This window comes from Schistocerca americana, chromosome X (assembly GCF_021461395.2).
Source record: "Schistocerca americana isolate TAMUIC-IGC-003095 chromosome X, iqSchAmer2.1, whole genome shotgun sequence".
Classification (NCBI taxonomy): domain Eukaryota; kingdom Metazoa; phylum Arthropoda; class Insecta; order Orthoptera; family Acrididae; genus Schistocerca; species Schistocerca americana.
The window spans coordinates 737,654,181-737,680,021 of record NC_060130.1 but is presented as its reverse complement, the minus strand read 5'-3'; the positions used below and the strand labels follow the sequence as shown (position 1 = coordinate 737,680,021).

Sequence of the window (25,841 nt, the reverse complement as noted above, 5' to 3'; positions counted from 1 at the left end):
TATTTATTTTTAGATTGTGATATTTGCAGTCGATATTTGTTCCCCCTTTGCATTAGATTATCTCTTAGAAAAGGTACAACAGTCTGTGTCTCAAACACTTTTGTCACTATTTTATGGAATCTTGTCTCATGAGACTTTGAAGCTTGAAATGCCACCAGCTCAACAGAAATTGCTGAAAGATGATTTGACCAATTTTGTTCAATCCATTTTTTTGGAATATTATCTGACATACCTCATATATTCCATGAAGAGAATGAACACTTTGCAGTACTGTTGTAATAGTAATGAAAAGTCCATGACTGTTCGTAAAATGATAACATGATACCATGCACAAAGTAATCGAGTCAGTTGTTTATTGTTTAGTGAGTCAATACAATAAAGATCTCCCGTTATTGCATAAATTTTATAAATTATCATATTTTTATTTCATATCATTTACTTTTAAAGTTTCTTTGGGTGCAGATGATTTAGAGGTTAAATTACTGGTAACATTTCAATTTATCTAGTTCATTTTTATCCAAAATATTAACTAAATATTACTTTGTGCTTCTCATTTCTGAATTTTCTGAGAACTCTTTGCCTGAACTATTCTAGGAAAGCCACTGACATATCTAGAAGGCCAGTGGAAATCTCTAAGCCACTTCTTTGAGAATATAAGTCCAGTTTCCAAGTACAACATTATTTGTTTATGAAGAAGCAAATTGAACTAGTTGTAAATAAAAGCTTGTGCTACCATCATAAAAAACACACATAGCTAATTTTCTGTTCATTGGTGGGCTTTTGTTGAAGGGAATAGACATGTGCTACACTTTAATAACAGTCACTGCAGTACGTGAGATAAACTTTCAAAACTATTTTTCTTGGTGACCATTTTCACTGTTCTTTTAAATAGTCCTAAGTTAATGTTCCTTTCAAAAGTTGAAAAAGATTTGCTTACGCTGATGTAACTTCCTATAAATTTGATAACACATAATAGACACAACAGGTGTGCATTCAAAATTTTGGGATATTAAAGAGCAAAAAATGAAAGTATGCTTAATTACAAAATTCACTTAGATATTGACTTAATACATAGATGCGGCATCATGATGAACTGAGCAGTACTTATACGTAGCATTTGGGTAAATATTTTATATTGCTTTCAACTTTACAAAGACCCAATTTAATGGAGAAGTCCTGTGTAATATAATGTCAGCATGGGGAAGCCAACTCAATAACTGATTGTTCCTAACTGATCACACATTATATATGAAACGTTTGAGCATCTAAAAACATTAAAATTTACTTTTATTAGCAGGCATTTGAAATTGTAAACTGATTTTTAAAGAAAGTTTGTATAGGGTTTTTTTTTTGGGGGGGGGGAGGAGATTTGAGTGTTTATTGTACTATCTGACTGAGCTGATAAATAGCCACTGATAACATAATGAGCCTTTTCCCTCTGCAGCAAAATCCACACTGTATCAAAATTTCTTGGTAGACTGAAACTGTGTGCCAGACCAGAGCACAGTTTTAATGTACCAGGAAGTTTCAAAACAATGCACACTCCAGAGAATGAAAAAGTCATTCTAAAAGCCATCTCCTAGGCCGTGAATAATGTTTCCCCACAAAATCATACCTCCCAGGAGTGCTAGTCCAACAAGGTATGCAGGAGAACTTCTGCATTGTTTGAAGAGTAGGAGAGAGGTGCTGGTGAAAGTAAAGCTGTGAGGCTGAGTTGTATATTGTGCCTGCAAGTTCAGTCAGTCAGAACATTTCCTGTAAAAGGCAATGTTCCAGGTTCAGCACACAGTTTTATTCTGCCTGGAGGTTTCGTTATCTATTACCTTTATAATACAACACATATGACTGTATTTTAATTTCATTTTATCAAACAGTTACTGTAATACAAATTCTTTCTCTGTTTTTTAATTATTTTTAAACATGAACACTATTCTACCAATTTTGCAATATTATGAAAAGGATAGTTGCCACTCACTGTATAGTGGAGATGCTGAGTCGCACAACAAAATGACTGTCTGAAAGTGAGATTTCGCCCAACAAAACCCTCTTTGAAATTAGACAACGTACACACACTCACGCAAACACTGTGTGTGTGTGTCTAATTTTGAAGAAGGGCTTGTAGGCTGGAAGCTCACTTTCTAACAGTCTTTTTGTTGTGCCTATCTGTGACGCAGCATCTCTGCCACATGGTGAGTAGCCACTATTCTTCTCATAATATTGTTACATTCCATCCTGGATTGTCCATTGTTTGATTTTCCCAATATTGTGTGTATTAACAGGAGAAAATGAAACTATAAAAGGATAATTAATAAACTAAACTTTTTACGACACTGTATATCATGTTAAACATTGTTAAAGGGAACTTATGAATAAAAAAAACTGTATAAAATGATTCCTTGTGCTTCAGATATGTGATTGTTGAATAGCTTATACATAGTTGATTTCGAGACTTATCTTTTTCTTTACTATGTACTTAATTTGCAAGCAAATACGTTTTATATCTGCCTATATACAGATTCATATGGATGTTTTTCAGTACAGTTTCATGTGTATTTGAATTGCAGAGTTCTCCGTATTGCATGAGAAAAGAGTCAAGTGAGAAACTTACAGGAAATGCTCAGTTTGAAGGATATGGAATAGACCTAATACATGAGATAGCAAACATACTGTGTTTCAATTACACATTCAAACTAGTACCTGATGGTAGATATGGATCATACAATCCTGAAACTAAGGAATGGGATGGAATGATGAAAGAACTCCTTGATCAGGTAATGAATTGTGTCACACCATTATAATTTTTTATTTTCTGTGACAGTCATAGCAATAAAAGTTAATCATATTTCAGAAAGCTGACTTAGCTATTGCTGATTTGACAATTACATATGACCGAGAGCAAGCTGTGGACTTCACAATGCCATTCATGAATCTTGGTAAGTTGTGCTTTTATTTTTGTGCCCTAACCTTTACATATTTAGATCCTTTACTGTCTCCAGACGTAACAAGGCCACCCAAAACATACTATGATGTTATAGCACACTAAAATATTTCAGAAGTTCAACATTTTAACTGCAATTTATTATTGTCTTATGTCAGAGTGAGAAACTGTACTGCATACACAGACCTAACATCTGAAAATGCAGTTTATTCAGAGTTCTCTTAATTTGTTTAAGTTGTGCTTTCATCGTTATTAGTTCTTTTCAAAGTAATTGTTCATGTTGCATTTGGTGTGCTCCTCCTTCAGTTCTGACATGGAAGCTGGTGTGCACACAACCACAAATTATTTGGCAGAGTTCCTGTCCAAGCTCATACATACAGTGCCTTCATTCATTAGATTCAATCTGTTGCCTGTTTAAGATGCTTGTGTCATTGTAGTACTGGTCATCAAGATATCCCCCCTCCCAATATATGATATGATTCAGTTCTGATCTTGAGTGGTACTTACATTAATGCTCAAAAGTGAAACACATGAATTACTTTTTGAAGCAAATCTTTTGTGTAGTGTTAATATCCTAATCAGAGAGAACTATTTACAAGTGTTATATTATTGCATATGCTTTTAGTGCTCATGCTACATACGAAGTCATAACACCAAATGAAAGTAGTGGTGGAATGGCTTATGAAAAGTACTAATTATGACCAACTTAGGTTTTATAATTCCTTTCTTCAAAGTAGAGACACACAGATATTAAATGCATTTCTAATGCTGTACCATGATAGGTTACAATTAATTTGGGGTGTGGGGGAATGGAGTAAGGAAGAGTAGAGGAGAGGAAAATAGAATCAGTTAGACAAGCAAACATGGTGGAGAGGATGCATGTAACCACAGAGATACAGTAAAGACGGCCGTGAAACATAGGCATTTATGCACCAGTACAGAAAAAGGTATCTGATCTGATTTCTTTTTATTTGGTCCTGTAGATTTAATTTTGTATGAAGAACATATATTTTATGCAGGACTAGTCAAGAAACACTGAGCGAGTGCAAGGGATAGTATAGAGAGAGAGAGAGAGAGAGAGAGAGAGAGAGAAAGGGGAGGGGGAAGGAGGATAAAAAGCAAAGGAAGAAGATAAACTTAATAAAAGTAGACATTATAAGACAATAATAAGAAAAAACGAAAGAAAGTGGAAACTCCAAAACCAGTAAATGTGAGGGATTGAATCAGAACAAGAGATGAAAGAAGAGATGGAGGATCAGTGATGGAAGGAGAACCAGGGACAGAGGTAGAAAAACTGTGATTTCAGGCCAGGGATCATGTCAAACAGAAGGATTTACTTGAGCTACAGTTCCAAAGAGAGTTCGTTTTTGGGGTGGGGGTTAGTTGAGAAGTAAGTGTTAGAATTAATTGTACTGTAATGAGCAGCAAGCTCATCCACTGGGTCATCAACTTAAGCAGTGACTATTAACTTGAATGGCCTACAGATTGGCTGTCATCACTACATCAGTGCTCCATAGTGATTTCTACATTTTTAGTAGATGTCTAATTTTTTTGTAATGTGGGGTAGCACTGTATGATGAGGAGAGTCTAATTAGCAGTAGTGTAAGGCTTATCAGGAAAATGAAATTTGTAGTGTATTTGCAAAGTGATTGCTTTTCCAGCCTCCTGAGTGTAAAACATTACCTATGGCAATAAAGTTGCAGACCTACAAGGGAAAAACATGTACTCCAATATGACCACCTAAGCACATCAGGCACAAAATTAGTCATTCTTAGGAAACATCATACTAATACCATGTAACACCATCTCTATCCTTGATAATGACCTCAATTTGGTGAGGAACTGAGTCCACAAGTTTCTTTAGATATGCCCTGTCCTTCCGAAGTCACCAAATTGTAAACAGTAAAGCTACGAAATTGTGGGGATGGTGGTGGATATGTTTCATCTGCTGTTCCAGATGGAGTCAGGTATTTTTATGGGATTAAGATCAGGTGATTTAGCAAGCCATTCAAGGTGCTGTAAGGTGTCTTGAGTGTTTGACAAATCAGGAATATATCTGTACAGCCCTCTGAACATGGCCATTGTCATATTGAAAGACAATGACAGTGTTCGAGAATTTTTTCCTGGAAAGAAAAGAAAATGTAGTAGTAGTAAGTAGTAGTAATAGTAATTATATTCATCCATGGAACACATCTACAAAGATATTGGACATATCATGGGTTACAGTTTCAAACTAGATAAAAAATTGTGTATCATTTATACAGGCATTTACGTACTTAAAGCTTTAGTTCGACTAGTGTGGGTCAAGTACCTAACTATGACCACATAGCAGGAACCATCATAGCATTTACTTGAAGTAATTTAGGAAATCCAAGGAAACATACATCAGAATGGCCAGATGTATATTAAACCCTGGGAAATCCAAGGAAACATACATCAGAATGGCCAGATGTATATTAAACCGTGAGTCATCCTGAATACCAGGGAAATCTGTTTAAAACAGCACAACCTTATTCAGTTTGTCATTCACCTACAAAACTGTCTCGTTTATACATTCTAGCGAAGAATTTGTTCTGTAATGTAAAAAGATAATGCTGCTCTGTTCACTGATTTCTCAACACCGATTACTGCACACACTACAAATACTGTTCATACCCACTATCAGCTGACATGAGAATGATAATATTTGTAGAGGTAACAATGAATGCATTACTATCTATTAGTATGTAATCTTACATAATTAGCTTGTGGGGTAAATGAAGTTAACTTGTAAAAAATTAATGCCCCCCACAATATTCATAAGATCTGTTTGAATCCTACACATGTGCATTTAGAAATTGGGGAGGAACCTACCAGTTGTTAAAAATGAGGGTCCCGTGTTACTTTGAGTATTCATGAAAAATTACATGTCACTCAAATGCAGTGAACATTAATAAACTGTTTTCAGATAAGCTGTGAATGTCAACTTAAAAATACAAAAGTTCAGATCAGAAAAGCAAGAAATGGTGCACAATTAAAAAATACAAAATTCTATTTATGCTGGTCCATGCTAACACAAATTTACTGCCTTCAGTTGCTTAAAAATTGAGATACAAAACACATCAACAGCTAAACAGTGCTGTGTTACCCCTAAAACATAAACAAAACAATATGCTTACACACCCTAAAACAATTTATTGTTGTTCTGTTACATCGAAAAATTTATGGCACACACTATTCCAAATAGCACGCACAGGTGTGACAGTTGACATTTCACATAATACAGTAACCGAAGCAAGTGTGTATTTAGGTCTTACTTACTAAATATTAACTTCAAAATAGGAAGGTAAGAATTACAAGAAATTAATAGGCATAATCCTAATTGTTGTGCGGCTTATCAGAGTTCAAGTGACATGGGGCTGGAGCACAGGCAGTTATGATCCTCACAGAACACTGATAGTTATCATAGCTTCTACTGAACTGAGGTGTGAGATGAGAGGCATGAGGCAGCAGGGTGCTCACCTGATGCAGCTATTCCGCTGCCAGTTAAAAACTTGACACTAGTGTACTGCGAGTAGTAGGTGGGGAGGCATGGCTGGTAATGACACACAGCAGCAATGGCTGCCATGCCTGTGATGGTTGAAAAGAGTGTGAAGGAGGGGTGGTGGCAACATTTTCTTGAGTGGCATTGCTTATCAAAAATATGACAGGTGTGTGCAAGGCCATGCGTTTTTGCCATGTGGTCCTCTACTTGTAGCATTGTGTTCACAGGGGGCTGCAGAATGACTGAAAGCTTTCTTATTTCAACACTGCAGAAGTAACTCATTTTTTTTTACTGGTAACTCACTACATATCCATCCTCATTATACCTGTATCTTTTTGCATTTACTGTCAATAACAGCAGAAAGTTACACACATAAATTATAAAGGATCTTTTAATACTAGTGCACTTCATCTTCACATTATTGGTCATATTATAATCCCTAGTATACATAATGTATGCTCATTAGCTTCATGTGTTGTGGTAAATTATCATCCCTTAATACTAGACTACCATTTGCTGCTTTCTGGAGGTAATAGCAGAAAGTAAAACAAAATAAAAAGTTTTATTAGTCATTTTGCACAAAACAGAATATTCTGATACAACTTGTTCACTTCACCTTTATCATTAATCATCTTCACATTATTACTTATATTATAAACCTCATTATTCATTATTTCTATTATATTAACATAGTACATCATTAGGAGACGAGATACTGGCAGAAGTAAAGCTGTGGGTACCGGGCGTCAGTCATGCTTCGGTAGCTCAGTTGGTAGAGCACTTGCCCGCAAAAGGCAAAGGTCCCGAGTTCGCGAGTCTTGGTCGGGCACACACAGTTTTAATCTGCCAGAAAGTTTCAGTCACAGTGGTTTGCAGAATATAGCTGTAGATATTTAGCAAAGGCCCAACTCTTACCTGTACTCAGAAGAGTTCTCTGGTGCAAATGATTTGTTGTTTATTATCTAGGTCTGCTCATTTTCCTCCTCCCCCCCCCTCCCCCATGGCTGGAAATAACATCATTGAAATTAGTGCATTATTATTTAAAGCTTTGTATCTATTTTAGGGAATTGTTTTGTAATTTCTCTATGTTATCTGAAAAATACTCATTCATGAAGTTTGATGGGTGGTGTTCATCCTTTATCACTGTATCGATGTTCCTTACATATTTTTATTGTGCTTTTGTTTCTCTCTCACCATTTCCTGTTTTATCACACCCCAGACTGCTTTGCTTTTATTCTTTGCATTGCATATTTTTGATCATTAGACGACTTTTCTGCAACAGTCAGCACCTTCCTATAATTATTTTTGTACTTGTGGGAAAGGTAACATCTCTGAATCAGTATTACTATTTTTCATCAAACAGAGATACTTAGGGTCTTGGAAGATTTTCTAGCACCTGTTTATAGAAAACATTTCTACTGCTGTAGGCTCTTTTGTAAATGTCATTTCAGAGGTCAGTATAAGTACTATTGAAAATTCAGAAGATTTCTCATCTACATTGGTTTCTCTATACACTTAGTTCTATTGTGAAAAATCTTGCATTTTGATTTCTGATTGAAGTCTTTGGTGTGCTTTCAGTCTGAGGATTTTTTCCATACCTGATTTTTGCATTATTATTCAGCAGAAATTATCTGAGTCCAAGATCTTGTACAGTTACACCACACTTGTTCCTATCCATATTTGTGGGCAAATTGTCAATTACTATTGCTGTCATTGTAGTTACTATGTTGCAGTGTTGACCAACAGGGACATGCCAAAACCATGGAAGATGTTTATGCCTCCACACAAAATTACATTAATGTTTGCGGTTGTCACTTTATGTAGAACTTCTGTTAATATGTGTAAAAAAGAAAAAAGAGAAAAAAAACATTCTTCTCACTAACTGTGTAGAGACCAGACTAGAAACAAGAGTCAATTGCTCTCTTGACTGCAACTGTAGCTGCTGAAGCAAGCCACAGGGATGGTTCATGTGACCCTATGGTGTCAGGGCCTGGGATCAATGTGTGAGTCACTATATGGCTGTATCACTTGCATACTGCTTACAGCATGTTCTGGCAGGATGTCTAAATACTACTTAGTGCCATCTGATACAGAGATCAGGTTCCTCCTCTTTTTATGCCCATACTTGCGGCGCAAGATTGGGGGTGGGGGGGCACATACCCCACCCCTAACTCTCAGTGAAGGTAAAAAAAGTAGTGTAATCAGGTGTTTTCCTTTCAAGAAAATCATGTAAAAGTTGGTGTTACACAGGTGTCCAACAGGTTCAGAACTAGACCTTTTTTATGGCTACTTACAAGCTGCCATTCATCTTGCAAAGTATTAAAAATACTCTGTACCCTCATGTCTTGCACCCCCCACTTTCCAGTTACCCCTCCCTGCACAAACTACTGAATGGGTGTCCTTGGTGTTACTCAAATATAAACTCATTTTTGTATCCAAGTTTCCTGTGGAAGGTGATCTTGGGCTCTACACTTTAGCAGCAATAATTTTTAATCCATTATAAGATGAAATTAGGACCAATAACTTACACATTACAAAACGATGGTTAGCCTTTTAATTTGAGAATAGTTTCTTTGAGCAGGATTTAATGGTTCAGCCATAAATGTTGTGGGTGTTCTTAATCAATGGCTGATTTGTGTGACAAGATTTATGTTATGTCATGTTGCACAGCTGTAATTGTGAAGCCTAAGAGTTTTCCTGTTACATAAGTTGTGATAAAAGATTCAGGTTGGAGTTTGGACTTTAATAAGTTGAGACTTATTGCATTCGTTAGTTCATAGTAATCTGGCCCTGTTTTCTCTTAATTGGACTGCAGGAAATGAAGTTTGCATAGCACTGGATTTGAGTATTCCATAGTAATTTGTTTATCCTAAAAAAGACAAATTCTTTTATGATCCTGGCAGTAAATAGGTTATCAGTTACCTTCACATGTTGTTGCATAGGATTTATAGCTTTGCAGTTTTCGAAACTTTGACTATGATAAACTGACGCTGCAGTGTTCGTCTTTGTCACACCAGCTTAGAAGCTGTCACAAATGCAGCTAAGTAAAACATCAGTGCAATTAATTTTTTGAAGTCCTACCACCTCTTCAGAAATCCTTTCTCTTCGGTGACAGGGTAAGGTTTAGTTTTCGTCAGTGATCTATTGCACTCAGGGAGGTCTTGTGAGGGCCACAGGCCCGTAAATTTCTACTCTGAGGTTTTTTTTTCTTTATTTGTAGCGTCTCATTTCCAGTTTTCTATTTATCTAGTGCCTTGGGGACAAACTACCAATGCCAGGGTTCTGCTCAGGTGGTACCTATTTCTCTGATATGACATATGAAATGTCGGATATAGAGGAATGTTTGATACGAGTGTTGGCTGTGATCAGTGACATAGGAAAAGTGTGAAAAACACCATAAAGAATATGGCAACTGTAACATGATGTTGCTGGCAACTTTTATTTTGTTCAAGTGGCCTAAGCTACAGATCAGTCTGTCTCCACAACCAGTTTTTTGTGCTTGCATGTTCATTGGGTTCACTAGCTAACAACAAAATTGTGAATATATGCACCAAAAGATGACATAACAACACCCATTAACATTAAGTCACTGACCAAAGCTGATGACTCATACTGAACATTCCTCTTGATCTGACAGTCTCAGTCTGTCTAATTTCTTGTGAATTGTTGGGGATATGAGTTTGATCATTTCTACAGAAGGTTCCTTATTGAGCTCCTCATGCAGTGTCTGGATGCGCATGTATTGTGAAGCTCTCAGTATCCATCAAAGGACTTTATTTTGGAGTGCTGCATTTGGGTCTTGTTAGCGTGGCCCTGAGGCCCCATAATGTGCTCCCACAAAGGATGTTTGGTTGTACAATTGCCTTGTAGAGACTAATGTTTGTTGAGATGTTGAGTTCCATACTATGGAATAATGGCATCAGTTCCTTCGCCATGCCAGAAGCTTTAAGTTTTAGGTCTTGCATACATCTATGAAAAAAAGGTGCCAATCCAGTGTCACTCTCAGATACTTGACAGTTGAGCTCCGTGGTACCTCTTGACCTTGAATATTAAGTCTTGCCCTTGGGTATCAGCACCCATGGCTGAAACTGAGCCAGTGAGACTCACTTCACCTGTTGTAAAATGTACTGAGTCTCTTGTCAATGGCAGGCAAACACAAAGGACTAGGGTCTAATAATCATTGGCCGTTGGAATGTGTGGAGAATTATGCTGCTACTTAGGGAAATGGCTGGTATGGGAAGGAACACCAATTGCACTCGGTGTGTATGTGTGTGGGCCTCATTCAACATGTTGAAAAAGATTATCGCAACAGTTATTGTGGGATCAGTATGTAACCAGCTGCACATTGTGGCACACACTGGGATGGGACACATGATACCTGATGTCTGGTCTTGAGGTCATACTTGGACCATTCTGGTGTCCGGCAGAGAAGCTCAAAAATACCAGCCTCACTCGCATAGTTTCAAAGAAACTCACAACCTGGAGCATTGTCTCCATTGTCTGGGATGACACCAGATTTTATAGTTCGTTCTGAGTTGAACGGAAGTCTTGAACCAGAGATTGCAAAAATTCTCTGACCGTTTAGGCTCTGACTTCCTGCATTTGCTCCATAGGTTTGAGAAGTGTAGGGTCCACCTAAATGGACCAGATGTGCAGAACCTGCTACCCAGGTAGCTGACTGTATGTGGGGTGCACACAAGTCTTTTTTTTTTTTAGATTAAGCAACTTTGCATCTGGTCCAGATAATGACAACTGTAGGAGACCCATAAATATTGGTACAAAATCCAAAGAAGTGTCCCCCCACAGGTGATAGTATTAAAATCCTAGTGGTTAACTGCCAAAGCCTTTACAACAAAGTGTCGGAGAATGTTTTTGAGAAAACCTCAGTCCACTAGTGGGTAAATTCCCAATCATACTATAATCATCAGAGATAACTTTAATCATCCAACAATCAGCTGTTATAAGTACAGTTTTGTGAGGGTCATGACATGACATTGTGTGAAAAATTACTAAATGTCTTCTCTGAGCCGGTCGAAGTGGCCGTGCGGTTAAAGGCGCTGCAGTCTGGAACCGCAAGACCGCTACGGTCGCAGGTTCGAATCCTGCCTCGGGCATGGATGTTTGTGATGTCCTTAGGTTAGTTAGGTTTAACTAGTTCTTAGTTCTAGGGGACTAATGACCTCAGCAGTTGAGTCCCATAGTGCTCAGAGCCATTTGAACCATTTTTCTTCTCTGAGAACAACCTATAAAACATGATTCAGGACGCCACCCATGATGGATAGATATTAGGTCTAATGACAACAAAGAGACCTGACCTCATTGAGGATGTTTACATCGAAACTGGTATCAGTGACCATGAGACAGTTGTAACAACAATGATTACCGAAGCACAAAGGCCAACTGAAATAAGTAGCAATATTTATATGTCCAGTAAACTAGATGAAGGAGCAGTAGTGTCATATCTCAGTGAGGAACTTGAAACTTGTAGCTCAGGATAGGAGCACATAGAGCAACAATGATTCAATTTTAAAAGAATACTTGACCAAGCACTGAATAGATATGTACCCAGTAGAACAATGTGTGATGGGAGAGATGCTCCATGATATTCAGTCAATATAAAGAAACTCCAAAAAGCGGGACTACCACATAATAGGTGTAAAACAAAGCAGAGCTATAGATATAGAGACATGTTGAATGAAATGCATTTGGCTGTGAAGAGAACAATGCATGAAGCCATCAATGACTTCTTGTTGTTGTTTTTGTTGTGGTCTTCAGTCCTGAGACTGGTTTGATGCAGCTCTCCATGCTACCCTATCCTGTGCAAGCTTCTTCATCTCCCAGGACTTACTGCAACCTATATCCGTCTGAATCTGCTTAATGTATTCATCTCTTGGTCTCCCTCTATCATTTTTACCCTCCACGCTGCCCTCCAATGCTAAATTTGTGATCCCTTGCTGCCTCAGAACATGTCCTACCAACCAGTCCCTTTTTCTTGTCAAGTTGTGCCACACAACTCCTCTTCTCCCCAATTCTATTCAATACCGCCTCATTAGTTACGTGATCTACCCATATAATCTTCAGCATTCTTCTGTAGCACCACATTTTGAAAGCTTTTATTCTCTTCTTGTCAAAACTATTTATCGTCCATGTTTCACTTCCATACATGGCTACACTCCATACAAATACTTTCAGAAACGACTTCCTGACACTTAAATCTATACTCAATGTTAACAAATTTTTCTTCTTCAGAAACACTTTCCTTGCCATTGCCAGTCTACATTTTATATCTTCTCTACCTCGACCATCATCAGTTATTTTGCTCCCCAAATAGCAAAACTCCTTTACTACTTTAAGCGTCTCATTTCCTAATCTAATTCCCTCAGCATCACCCGACTTAATTTGACTACATTCCATTATCCTCGTTTTGCTTTTGTTGATGTTCATCTTAATATCCTCCTTTCAAGACACTGTCCATTCCGTTCAACTGCTCTTCCAATTCCTTTGCTGTCTCTGACAGAATTACAATGCCATCAGCAAACCTCAAAGTTTTTATTTCTTCTGCATGGATTTTAATACCTACTCCGAACTTTTCTAATGTTTCCTTTACTGCTTGCTCAATATACAGATTGAATAACATCAGGGAAAGGCTACAACCCTGTTTCGCTCCCTTACCAACCACTGCTTCACTTTAATTCCCTTCGGCTCTTATAACTGCCATCTGCTTTCTGTACAAATTGTAAATAGCCTTTCGCTCCCTGTATTTTACTCCTTCCACCTTTAGAATTTGAAAGAGAGTATTCCGGTCAACATTGTCAAAAGCTTTCTGTAAGTCTACAGATGCTAGAAATGTAGGTATGCCTTTCCATAATCTTTCTTCTAAGATAAGTTGTAAGGTCAGTATTGCCTCATGTGCTCCAATATTTCTACGGAATCCAAACTGATCTTCCCCGAGGTCGCCTTCTACCAGTTTTTCCATTCGTCTGTAAAGAATTCATGTAAGTATTTTGCAGCTGTGACTTAGTAAACTGATAGTTCGGTAATTTTCACATCTGTCAACACCTGCTTTCTTTGGGATTGGGATTATTATATTCTTCTTGAAGTCTGAGGGTATTTTGCCGGTCTCATACATCTTGCTCACCAGATAGTAGAGTTTTGTCAGGACTGGCTCTCCCAAGGCTGTCAGTAGTTCTAATGGAATGTTGTCTACTCCCGGGGCCTTGTTTCGACTCAGGTCTTTCAGCGCTCTGTCAAACTCTTCACGCAGTATCCATATCTCCCATTTCATCTTCATCTGTATTCTCTTCCATTTCCATAATATTGTCCTCAAGTACATCGCCCTTGTATAGGCCCTCTATATACTCCTTCCACCTTTCTGCTTTCCCTTCTTTGCTTAGAACTGGGTTTCCATCTGAGCTTTTGATATTCATACAAGTGGTTCTCTTATCTCCAAAGGTCTCTTTAATTTTCCTGTAGACAGTATCTATCTTACACCTAGTGAGATAAGCCTCTACGTCCTTACATTTGTCCTCTAGTCCTCGATGACTTAGCATAAATAATATTGTTGAGAGATCTGTAACAAAACTCAAAACAATTCTGGTCATGTATAAAGGCTGTTAGTGATGCTAAAGTTAGTGTCCATTCACTGTCAGTTGAGACAGGAACTGAAATTGAGGTTAACAAAGCAAAAGCAGAAATGCTTAACTCAGTTTTCAAATATTCCTTTACAAAGGAAAACCCAGGATTATTGCCCCAATTTGATTCACGTACAAATGAAAATATGAGAGAAATAGATATTAGTCTCAGTGGAATTGAGAAATAGCAGAAATTGTTAAAACTGAACAAAGCTCCAGGGCCCAATGCAAGACCATAGTGAAAAGGGGAGGCAGGGGGTTCAGGGTGTCTGGATACCCCCACCCGCCCCCCACCCCCACCCCCAAAAAAAATTCACCTAAAGGAAATTATACACAACATAGTTGCTGTGTAGTGAAATTGAAAGGTATTTTAATTTTCAGTTGTACAATGAAAAAGAGATACGCACTATTAGTGGTCATCAAGGTCTACAGTAGATTTAAACTATCTATACATCCATAGTACTATTGGCTATTGCTTACCCCTATTTTAGCCAAGACCAGTTGTTGTTATTGTTTGAGCTCAGTTATTGTTATGCAAATCAGTTCAGTTCTTACTTACAGCTGAATTTAATGTAAGTGCTACCACTTATTGTTTCTGTGCTGCGTGTTTTGTTGTGATAGTTTTTTAATTATGGATAAGATTGTAACAAGAAAGAACACGAAAACAGATTTTGATTCATCTACTAGCAATATGGTAAGCTAAAAATTTGTACACAGTAATATAATAGCCTAATTACATATCTATAGCAGTTTAATGTTAGCACTGGTTTCATTCTTTGGAGGGTGGTAGAACTTTGGGGTGAAATATTTGAGTATTTCACAAGGCAGCAGAGAAGCAAACATCATTAGAAATGACAAATTAAAATCAGTGCATAAAAATACACTTGGATTTGTCTGTGTCACCCAAAAAGCACAGTAATTAAAAATATTGCCCAAACAGTGATGGTTGCATTTCTTTAAGAAACAAAATTACCCAATATTCTATTAGTAGCCCAATCTGGTCACCCGAGCGGTCCTCAATTATGAAAACCAACCCTCATATGGAAAAATGAAAAGGGGTTTGTGGAAAGTGGAAGAAGTATGGAATGACACCAGATTTTATAGTTCATTCGTTCCTAAAAGATTTTTTTCAGCGGACTGCTTGAATTCATCAGATCTGACTGCACTCTGCATTCCTCCTTTTTCCCTTTTGTCCAAAATCTACTTATGCTCTTGTAATACAGTAAGAACTGAGGCCAGCAGTTACCTGCACAATTAAATCTTAAAATATGCAGGCATTCATGCATCATCAAATGACAAAATGTGCACAGTTAAAGGAAAAACATGCAATCTTTTGTTGTTATGCATTTTATTTTATTTTAAAACAATGTACAACAATCTGTTTTTCCAAATTCTCCACCGACTTGGGGTAATTCTACTTGTTAGCATGTTGAGCTAGCAATCCCTGGATTCAGGCGGAGAGTGGGTTGAATCCATCTGCCAGCAATCTTAAAAATGGTCTACTGTGGTTTCTTGTTTTCAATTTAGGCAAACGCCAGGGTTTTCCATTTTCAGTTTAGGCAAATGCTAGAGTTGGTCCATACAATAGGCCACCACCAATTTCTTCCAAATACCTTTCTTTCGTGAAAGATTCCAATTCCTTTAAAGATACTGCCCCTTTGCTTAAATGAAAAGAGCTACCGTGAAGGTAAATCATCTCTTCGGAGACCCCTGGCACTAAAAGCCATATGATAAATAAATAATAATCCAAATTCTCCACATTTAGGCTCATGCATTTGTCTGCCAGGACATTCTTTAATGCAGAAAATAATCTTTCTTACATTGCAGGAAGTGAGAGATACATACATAAATGGGGAAAGCTGGGAAAGCGTAAGACTGAATAATTACAGATCCTGTGCTTTACTGCAACCAAAAATTGTTCTAACTTCTCTGTCAAACAGAGATCTCTTTATTCCAGAAGCCCTGTTAGTAATAATCACACATCCAAAAAATTAGCGCTCGTCCATTTCTGATCACTTCCTCAGCTCATATCCAGACTGAAAGAAGAGAAGTGTAAAATGACATTGGAGCATGAAGGGAGATTGATGAATGATTGCCCTGTACCTATGTACAGGAGGGGTAGCAGAAGTGACCCATAAAATTATTGACCAATACCCTTGACATCCATTTGTTGTACATTCTTAGAATATATTATCAGCTGAAATGTAATGGGGTATCTCGAACAGAATGGCCTCCTCCGTGACAACCAGCATGCATTCTGAAAACCTAGAGAATATGAGACCCAACTCACACTTTTCTCACATGACATATTGGCAGGCACGATTCAAGGCAGTCCGGTAAATGCAATATTCCTGAGTTTCCAAAACACATTTGATCGAGTATCATATCTATGACTATTCTCAAAAGTATAATTGTATGGGGTATCAAGCAAAATTTTGGACTGGATTGAGCATCTTTTGGTAGGAAGGCCACAGTAAGTTATCTTAGACAGAAAGTCATTGACAGTCATAAAAAGTAACTTTGGGTGTGCCTCAGAGAAGTGAGTTAGGACTCTAGTTATTCATGTTGTATATTAATGACTTGCAGGCAATATTAATAATGACCTCAGTCTTTTTGCAGATGATGCAGTTATCGGTAATGAAGTACTGTCTGAAAGTAGTTGTACAAATATTCAGTGAGATCTTTATTAGATTTCAAAGTGGTGCAAAGATTGGTAACTAGCTTTAAATGGGCATAAATGTAGAATTGTTCAGTTCACAAAATAAAAAAATAATATCCTATGATTATAATATCAGTGAGTCACAATTGGAATCAGTGAACTCATACACTTAAGTGGATGTAACAATTTCTAGGGGTATGAAATGGAATGAGCACATAGTCTATCATAGGTGAAGCAGGTGGCAGACTTCTGTTCATTGGTAGAACACAAAAGAAGTGCAGTGAGTCTTTAAAGGAGATGGTACGCAAAACAGCCATGTGACCCACTTTAGAATATTGTTCACATGTGTGCGACACATACCAACTAGAACTAATAGGTAATATTGAATGGATACAAAGGAGGGCGGCACAAGTGGTTTGTTCAACCCATGGGAGAGTGTCACAAAGATGCTGAAAGAACTGATCTGGCAGGTGCTTGGAGATACACACAAACTATGATGTGAATATGTACTTAGAAATTTTCTACAACAAACTTTAACTGCTGAATCGAGGAATATATTACAACCTCCTGTGAGCTAACCTCCCGTAGGTATTCAGGCTCACATGTGACTCCTCTTCGTCGAAATTTCTTGGCTCAAACTCGTCTAGGGGTTGACCTGCACGTGTCGCATTACACGTCCTAAATTAGAAATTTGTGACTCTGTGGTCAAATATCCATTTGACACAGTTTGATCATTCACAATTTCATTGTGAATTACTAGTCCAATACTCCATCTCGTAAAGTATGCAAAAGTTAGAGTTCACACAATGCGAAATTTTTTGCGTTTCACTTCTTAGCTACCTAAAGACTGACCGTCCGCTTCCACATCTCCACCAGCACTGTCCCTCTTCCTGTTCCCAGCCGCATTTCCCACCCACCCAACATCCTCACTCAACTGACTAGTGCAGTTCCCTTTCCTGAAGCTGTCCATCTGATTGACTGCAGCTTATTCTATATTATTTTACATCTTTATATATTTAAATAATCAAAGCTTTACCTTCATGTTCTAAATAAAGTAACAATAATATCCATTATATAATAAATGTTACATTCTTTTACATAAAACCAATACAATTTCCTTCTTAACTTTGAATGTCACGGCCAGTAACCTTGCACCAGTGTGATTTCTGATATATAAATAAAAAACAAAAGTAATGATTATGCACTAAACTTGACAACAAATATTCTATTACCTAATGATTCAATAAGTTGTCATGCTGTCATCGTTCAATGTGTTTTGTGTGGAGGAAATGATGATCTGATGCTTAACTGAAAATTTAAATTTATTATATCTTTTAAACAAATAAAGTTACACAGTTGATATTTACAACATTTGTCATTTTAATGATGCACTTCTAAATGAAATGTCTATCGTTAAGATTGACCAAAGTACTGAGATTTTAGCATTCAGGTCTTTGTTACAAAACTTGTTAATTTCACTTTAACAGTAAATCCTAAACTATTATAGATATGATCAGTGTTCAAGTTTTATTGGAACCACCATGAAAATTTGTTAAGGATGGTAGATTAAAATTACTGTGGCTTCATTCCCTGAATTACTACAGAATTAAATAGTTTTCATAAATGTTTCTCTTTATGGCCGTTCTTAGGTCCACCATATTTAACACTGATACATCTCCTTGGCCACAAACAGCTTCTATGGGGTTTCCTTATGACGTAGGTTCTCGTCTGTCTCACTCGCACACTACAGCACTTAGGCCTCATTCAGCACAATAGACGCCTGTGAATTTCCCCATCTTGTGGCGAATCTGCACTCTTTGTGGCACATGGTCCTGGATGACAGGGTTCGTTTGACAATCCCTGAAGGCTGACTTTTTTGGCCATATGCTTAAATGGGAGTGAAATGCTCGTTAACTCACACCCCTATGTATTGCTTCAGTAGGTATCACAAAGGCAAGAGTACAGTATGCACAGAATCGACTAAGCAGTCATTCTTCCCACAAGCCAAACATAAATGGAATGGGAGAAAGGCCTAATAACTAGTACATTGGGATGTACCCTATACTGTATGCTTAACAGTGGTTTGAGGAGTATAGCGGTAGTTGTAGATATAGATGCACCACATATTTTACACTGGATTGGAAAATTTACACTATTAAGACATAATCAGAGATTAACTTGTTCATGAATGACTAATAATTTTCTTAGATTAACTACATGTTCCTCCCAGTTAGAACCTGATATAATACTCTCAAAATAGTTGAATATGCTGGGCTTTTTTGCCTGAGCTGTTACAGGTAGCACTGAAAGATCAGTTATGTGCTATGATCTGTGAAAGGTAGGTGTTTGAACGTATGTTCTCTGAAAAGGCATTTAATCATTATTATTTTCTGAGACACTGTGTCCAAGGAAGTTGCAGGAGATCAATTTTGTGAAAGATTTGACCTGATTATATTGAGAGTAGCTTTTGTGAGTGATATGTAGGATTTGCGTCAATCAGGGATTTTGCATTCACTGGTCACTTAAACTAATATTACTGATGGAAGGCTCCATTTGAATTACAAATCACTACTAGCGGAGTTCCCACTGAATAGATGCTATCATTTCAATTAAGTCCATCTCCTATCGGTTTTACAATGCTGCTTTAATGGTATCTTAAATTGGAAAACAGATACCATAATAAGAACATTACAAGATTTGCAGTAACCTACTGCATTCTGTTTTAATGTGATGTAGATAAGTTGATTAGCTTCATTGCTGCCACAATGATGCCTTGGTCAATTATGCATCAGAGCACTGTATTACAAATTAATGAAACTGTGTCTACATCTACATCAATATTCTGGAATCCATGCATGGCAGAGGGTACCCTGTACCACTACTAGCCCACATCATGTAGGATGGCAAATAGATGCAGAGCAGTAGGGAAGCATAGAGGGGATGAGATCTGCACATGCGTGGCAGCACGGAGTGTGCAAACAAAGTCCACATTGCCAAACTGTGTTGCTTCAGACATTAATCAGGTTCATTTGCCTATGGTACATGTTGAAAAGCTTCTTCCTGAAGTTTTTCAGCATGCTGCACAGACTATGCCCATGCTGAAGGGGGGATATTGTCTATTGCTTCATGCACAAGCAATTCAGTGCCTATTAGCTTTAATTATTTTTCCCCCCATCTTCCCTCACATATAGCCGTTAACCTTTGTCCAAATTAATTACATGGGAGTATACTAACAAAAAAAAATTCAAGCCTTTACATTCTGAAGCATACTTTATATAAATTAACAAACTGCAGGAGTTCGGTACAAGTGTGGTTTATACTGTGGGAAATATTTTTATTTTTAAGCCAGGGCAGGTTTCCTGGTGGTTGTACTTGGTGTTTCATTGGTAACAGTTGTATGATAACCAGCATGGTTCCTATGGGATCTTTAATACCACCAGTACTATCACTCATTTTCCAGCAGGTCTTTCAGGAATGCTGCTGATTCACCCATGTTTCATCAAGATACTAGTCTCTTGCATTGCCTCCTCCATTTGTATTGCACATCTTTATAAGGACTGTGGTTCATGGTGCATCTATGTCATATCTATCAACTAAAAACTCTCTCTTGTCATATTTGGAACCAATGTGTTTTAAAATTCTTTACATTAAAAAAATGCTACCTTTGAAGCCAATTTTCTCATGAATAATTGTAAAAAGTTTTTGTGATGTCACATATTTATCACCATTCACACAGAGTGCTTTGAAACATCACTGTCAAAACCATCCATTTGTGTTACAGGATTTTTGCGATTTTGATGCTTTGCAGGCAACACAGAAGCAATTTTTCCTAAGGTTCCTACAGCTATGGCGCTTTCGTTTACAAATATATTTACAGTTGTCTTATTGACAGTAAATGCTTCTGCAGCCCGTTCTTGTGTCTTCCTATGTCAACAGTGTGGTGTCACCGCCAGACACCACACTTGCTAGGTGGTAGCTTTTAAATCGGCCGCGGTCCATTAGTATACGACAGACCCGCGTGTCGCCACTATCAGTGAATCCAAACCGAGTGCCGCCACACGGCAGGTCTATAGAGACTTACTAGCACTCGCCCCAGTTGTACAGCCGACGTTCATAGCTACAGTTCACTGACAACTACGCTCTCATTTGCCGAGACGATAGTTAGCATAGCCTTCAGCTACAATTGCTACGACCTAGCAAGGCGCCATAATCCTTTGCTATGTATATTGTGGTTATAACATGTATCATCAAGAGCGATGTTCTACAAATGTAGATTAAAGTTAAGTATTCCAGCAGCTACGTACTTTTCTTTATAGCATTCATTACGTATCCTGTTTCAGGCCTCACGCCATCCTGCGTGAGCTTATAGCGTGCATTTCGGCTTCCTCAAACAACACGGTGTTGGCACTTCTGCTACACTTCAAACAGTATGAGCCCTGCTTTCAAATACGTGTTTGAAAAAGTTATAGATGTGGTAGATAATCCCACTCGTCTGCTTATACATTCACAGCTGTATTGATGCAAGATAAAAATAACAAAAAGAAAAAAAATGGAAAGATAGACAGTCGAATGAATAATTCAGTGATAAATGGAAATGAGCATATGGCATCAATTGGCTGGGAGGCCCCTGTCCAGGGAAGTTCGGCTGCCAAGTGCAAGTCTTATTTCAGTCTACACCACATTGGGCAACTTGCGCGCCAGTGATGAGGATGAAATGATGATAAGGACAACACAACACCCAGTCCCTGAGCAGAGAAAATCTCCAACCCAGCCGGAAATCGAATCTGGGCCCACTTGCATGGAGGCTAGCAAATTACCACCCAGCTAAGCAGGCAGACAAATGAAATGATCGTACTGCATTGTTGGCTGGGATGTCCCAGTTTGGTTCGGCCGCCAAGTGCAAGTCTTTTTTTCATTTAGCGCCACATTGGGCGACTTGTGGCTGATGACGAGGATGAAATGATGATGAGGACAACACAACACCCAGTCCATGAGCGGAGAAAATCTCCAACCCAGCCGGGAATCAAACCCAGGCCCAGTGCATGGAATTCAGTGATTTCCCTAAATCACTTCAGGCAAATGCCATGATGGTTCCTTTGAAAGGACAGCTGACTTCCTTCCCTAATCTGATGGGACCAATGACCTCGCTGCTTGGTCCCTACCCAAATCAACCAACCAACCATTGTGGCTAGCCGTTCAGAAAGAGAATTAAGCTCATTGCCTGCCAGTAGTTAATAGAGGAGGATGCGCATAATGGCTGAAAACTGGGTCACCTTCCTACAACATATTGCCAACTTTAGACATTTCCTTTCCTGTTCCATTCACAAGTAGAATGAGGGAAAAATGACTATCTATATGCCTCCATATGAGCCCTAGTTTCTGATATCTTATGTTTGTGGTCCTTACGCACAAGTATGTTGGAAGTAACGGAATCATTCTGCAGTCAGTTTCAAATGCTGGGTCTCTTAAATTTTCTCAATAGTGTTCCTTGAAAAGAATGTAACCTTCCCTCCAGGGATTCTTATTCAACGTCCTGAAGCATTTCCATAATACATGTACATTGTTCGAACCTACCAGTAACAAATCTAGTAGCCCGCCTCTGAATTGTGTTGATGTCGTCCTTTAATCTGACCAGGTACAAATCCCAAACATTCAAGCAGTACTCAAGAATAGATCGCACTGGCATCCTGTATTCAGTCTCCTTTACAGATGAACCACAGCTTCCCAGAATTTCCCCAATAAACCAAACTCAACCTTTCACCTCTTCTACCACGAACCTCACATGCTTGTTCCATTTCATATTGCTTTGCAACATTATGGCGAGATATTTAAATGACATGACTATGTCAAGCAGGGCATTACTAATGCTGTGTTCAAACATTACAGGTTTGCCTTTCCTATTCATCTTCAATAACTTATGTTTTTCTACATTTAGAGCTAGCTGCCATTTATCACACCAGCTAGAAATTTTGTCTAAGTTATCTTGTAGCCTCCTACAGTCACTCATTGATGACACCTTACCGTACACCACAGCATCATCAGAAAACAACTGCAGATTGGTACCCTCTCTGTCTGGCAAATCATTTATGTATATAGAGAATAACAGTGGTCCTATCGCACTTCCCTGGGGCACTCCTGACAATACACTTGTCTCTGATGAATACTCACTCATGAGGACAACATGCTGGGTTCCATAACTTAAGAAGTCTTTGAGCCACTCACATATCTATGCTCGTACCTTCTTGAACAGCCTGTAATGGGGCACCGTGTGAAACACTTTCTGGAAATCTAGAAGTATGGAATCTGCCTGTTGCCGTTCATCCATAGTTCACAGTATATCATGTGGGAACAGGGCAAGCTGAATTTCATGTGAGCGATACTTTCTAAAACCATGCTGCTTTGTAGACGTAAGCTTCTTGGTCTCAAGAAAATTTATTGTATTCAAACTGAGGATATGCACAAGGCTGCAGCTAACCAAAGTTTGGAAAATTGGTCTGTAATTTTGTTGGTATGTTCTTTTGCCCTTCTTATATACAGCAGTCACCTGCGCTTTTTTCCAGTCACTTGGGACTTTGTGCTGGGTGAGAGATTAGAGATAAATGCAAGCTAAATTATGGGCCAATGCTGTATAGTACTCTTTGAAAAACCAGACTGGGATTCCATATGAGCCTGGTGACTTATATGTTTTCAACTCCTTCAGTTGTTTCTCTATACCAGGGATGCTTATTGCTATGTTGTCCTTACAGGAGTCTGTTCAGTGGTCAGACAACAGTTCGTTTGTACGATATTCCTGCATGAATGATTTCTTGAACATGAAATTTAAAACTTCGGTTTTCCTTTAGCTATCTTCATCTGCCTCACCAGACAGGTCCACAAGTGAGTGGATGGAAGCCATAGACTCATTTAGTGATTTTACATAGGACCAGAATTTTCACGGCTTCTCTGCCAGACCTTTTGATAAGGTATGACGGTGGTAGTAGTTGTGTGATTTGCACATAGATCTTTTTCTAGATGCACAAATCTCTAATAACCTTCACTTGTTGTCAATTACATGTTCTCTTTTGAACCAAGAGTGCAACAGTCTCTCCTTCCTCAGCATTTTCTGAATCTCATTGTTAAACCATGGTGGGTGTTTTCCATCATTAATGCACTTACTATACACATTATTCTCCAGACCGCAATTTACTGGCCTCCTTAACTGATTTATTAACTTTCATAACCATAGTTGCTATAATGATACCATCATTGCTAATCCCCATTTCAATTCTGACATTGTCGATAAGGTCCAGCTTATTTGTAGCTACAAGGTCTAAGGTATTTCCATTGCATATGAGCTGTGGAACCAGCTGCTCAAGATGACCCTCAGAAAACACGTTCAAAAGTACTTCACATGACTAACCAGTTTCTTTCTGTCATTGGTGGTATTCTAGTCTGGCTAGTACTACATGATTTTCCTTATAAAAATTGAAACTAAACAAACTGCATATTTCAGAAAATGATGATGACTGGGGTCCAACAAAAGGTTACATTTAAAAACTAAATACATATTTTGTTTTGTTGATCATCAGGATCTGTTACGTATAATGAACTAGTAGTGAGGCCGAAGATGTTACTGGTATATGTCCTGAACAGTGGCTTCTTTTGAATGGGGGGAAATGACAGTGGCAGTAGAGACACTGCCAGTGGACAATATTCTTCCAATGTTTACAGCTACTGTAGGTACACATTTGATGTAGCATGGTGGTTTCCATCTGATGCCACTGATCTGGTAATTCCATGAAATTGAGAATTGTGGGCTTCGTTAAAATATTTTTATGTTGAATTTGGTAGTAATTTTATTAACCATAGCTCGAATGATTCAATGAACTGAACCATGACCAAGACAAGACAGGTTGGCAACAGAACCCACACAGGCCAGCCTTAGAGATAATCACTCAACAAATCCATAGCAATAGTTCATCAGTGTCAAAACAATAGAGCAAGACCATACAAACAAGTCTAATTCCAAGCCAAATTCGTAGTAATCCATAAGTAATTGAGAAGTAACCAGTATGGAGAGTAACACCACATTGACAGCCCTCTGGCTATAGAGTCTATTAATTCAGACCTGTATTCAGTGACAAGGATCAAGTGAGCACTTATAAAAGGATTAGGTGATTAAGCTGCATCATCACCACTTGGAGGCTGTCCACCTGATGACACTGAAACATCTGGTGGAGATGCAAGATATCTCCCCACCTCTTTTCTTTTTCCAGTCAGTAGGGGCAGTATTGGCTGTTTTTTGGGGTGGCCACAGTTGCAAGAGAGAAACTATAATTGGAATCCCTACCAAAGTTTCTATGGCGATTTATGAAAGGTTTCCATTGATGCTGTTATTATCCAAAGAAGTGAGAATCAGTGGCTCAGCTCCCATGAGTTCTCAGTGTCATTCAGCTCCCTGGGGTTTGGTGCTTTCAGATCTTCTTGCTGACATGGCTGGAAATTGTAGACTGATCTTGACCTAAATGCAGGGCGGAGCGGTACTGTGAGCATTGTGTCCTAGGCCAGTTGTTTAAACATCTTGATCTGTTGGTGGTGGTATATTTGACCATCTATATCCCTGACAGGGAATAATTTGTGGCCTAATTGCCTGATGATAGCAATCTGGGTTGGATGTGAGCTCATAATGGAAAGTCCAGATGGAAGAAGGTACTCTGTCATTCCTGCTCAACCACTGGCCTGAATTGAGGTAGGTCAACAACCATGAGGTAGCTTTGCTCATGCAGAAACGTGGTTAGACTGCTATCATTGCCTGCGTTGACTTGCAAGTCCTCATAAAAGATGTTAATGAATCTTTACTAGAATAATGAAGGAATTATTTTTTTAATTTTAAATGTCCATTCAGCTTCCCCATTGGAACAGGGCTAGAATGATGAAGTGAGGGCATATTCAATGGTATTTGTCCTGCAGAAATTGGCAGGTGATGCTGAGGTAAATTGTGGCCCATTATCTCAGACACTGGTACACTGTATCACTGAATGACATGCATACTACAGATTGTATATTTGATGGGGTGTCCACTACTATCAGCTACATATCACCAAAGAATAA

At 38.3% G+C, this 25,841-nt stretch overlaps 1 protein-coding gene across 5 annotated transcripts in view; it reads left to right on the top strand.

Annotated features, from left to right (window-relative positions):
* LOC124555443 (glutamate receptor ionotropic, kainate 2) overlaps positions 1-25,841 on the top strand; it is a 187,554-nt gene that overhangs the window by 104,558 nt on the left and 57,155 nt on the right. For all 5 annotated transcript variants that reach the window (XR_006968555.1, XM_047129354.1, XM_047129353.1 and 2 more), the window contains exons 10-11: positions 2,565-2,771; positions 2,849-2,933. Coding sequence is in view for 4 of the 5 variants with exons in the window: in XM_047129354.1 (XP_046985310.1) it covers positions 2,565-2,771; positions 2,849-2,933 (292 nt within the window). In the remaining variant the exon portion in view is untranslated. The remainder of the gene's footprint in view (positions 1-2,564; positions 2,772-2,848; positions 2,934-25,841) is intronic.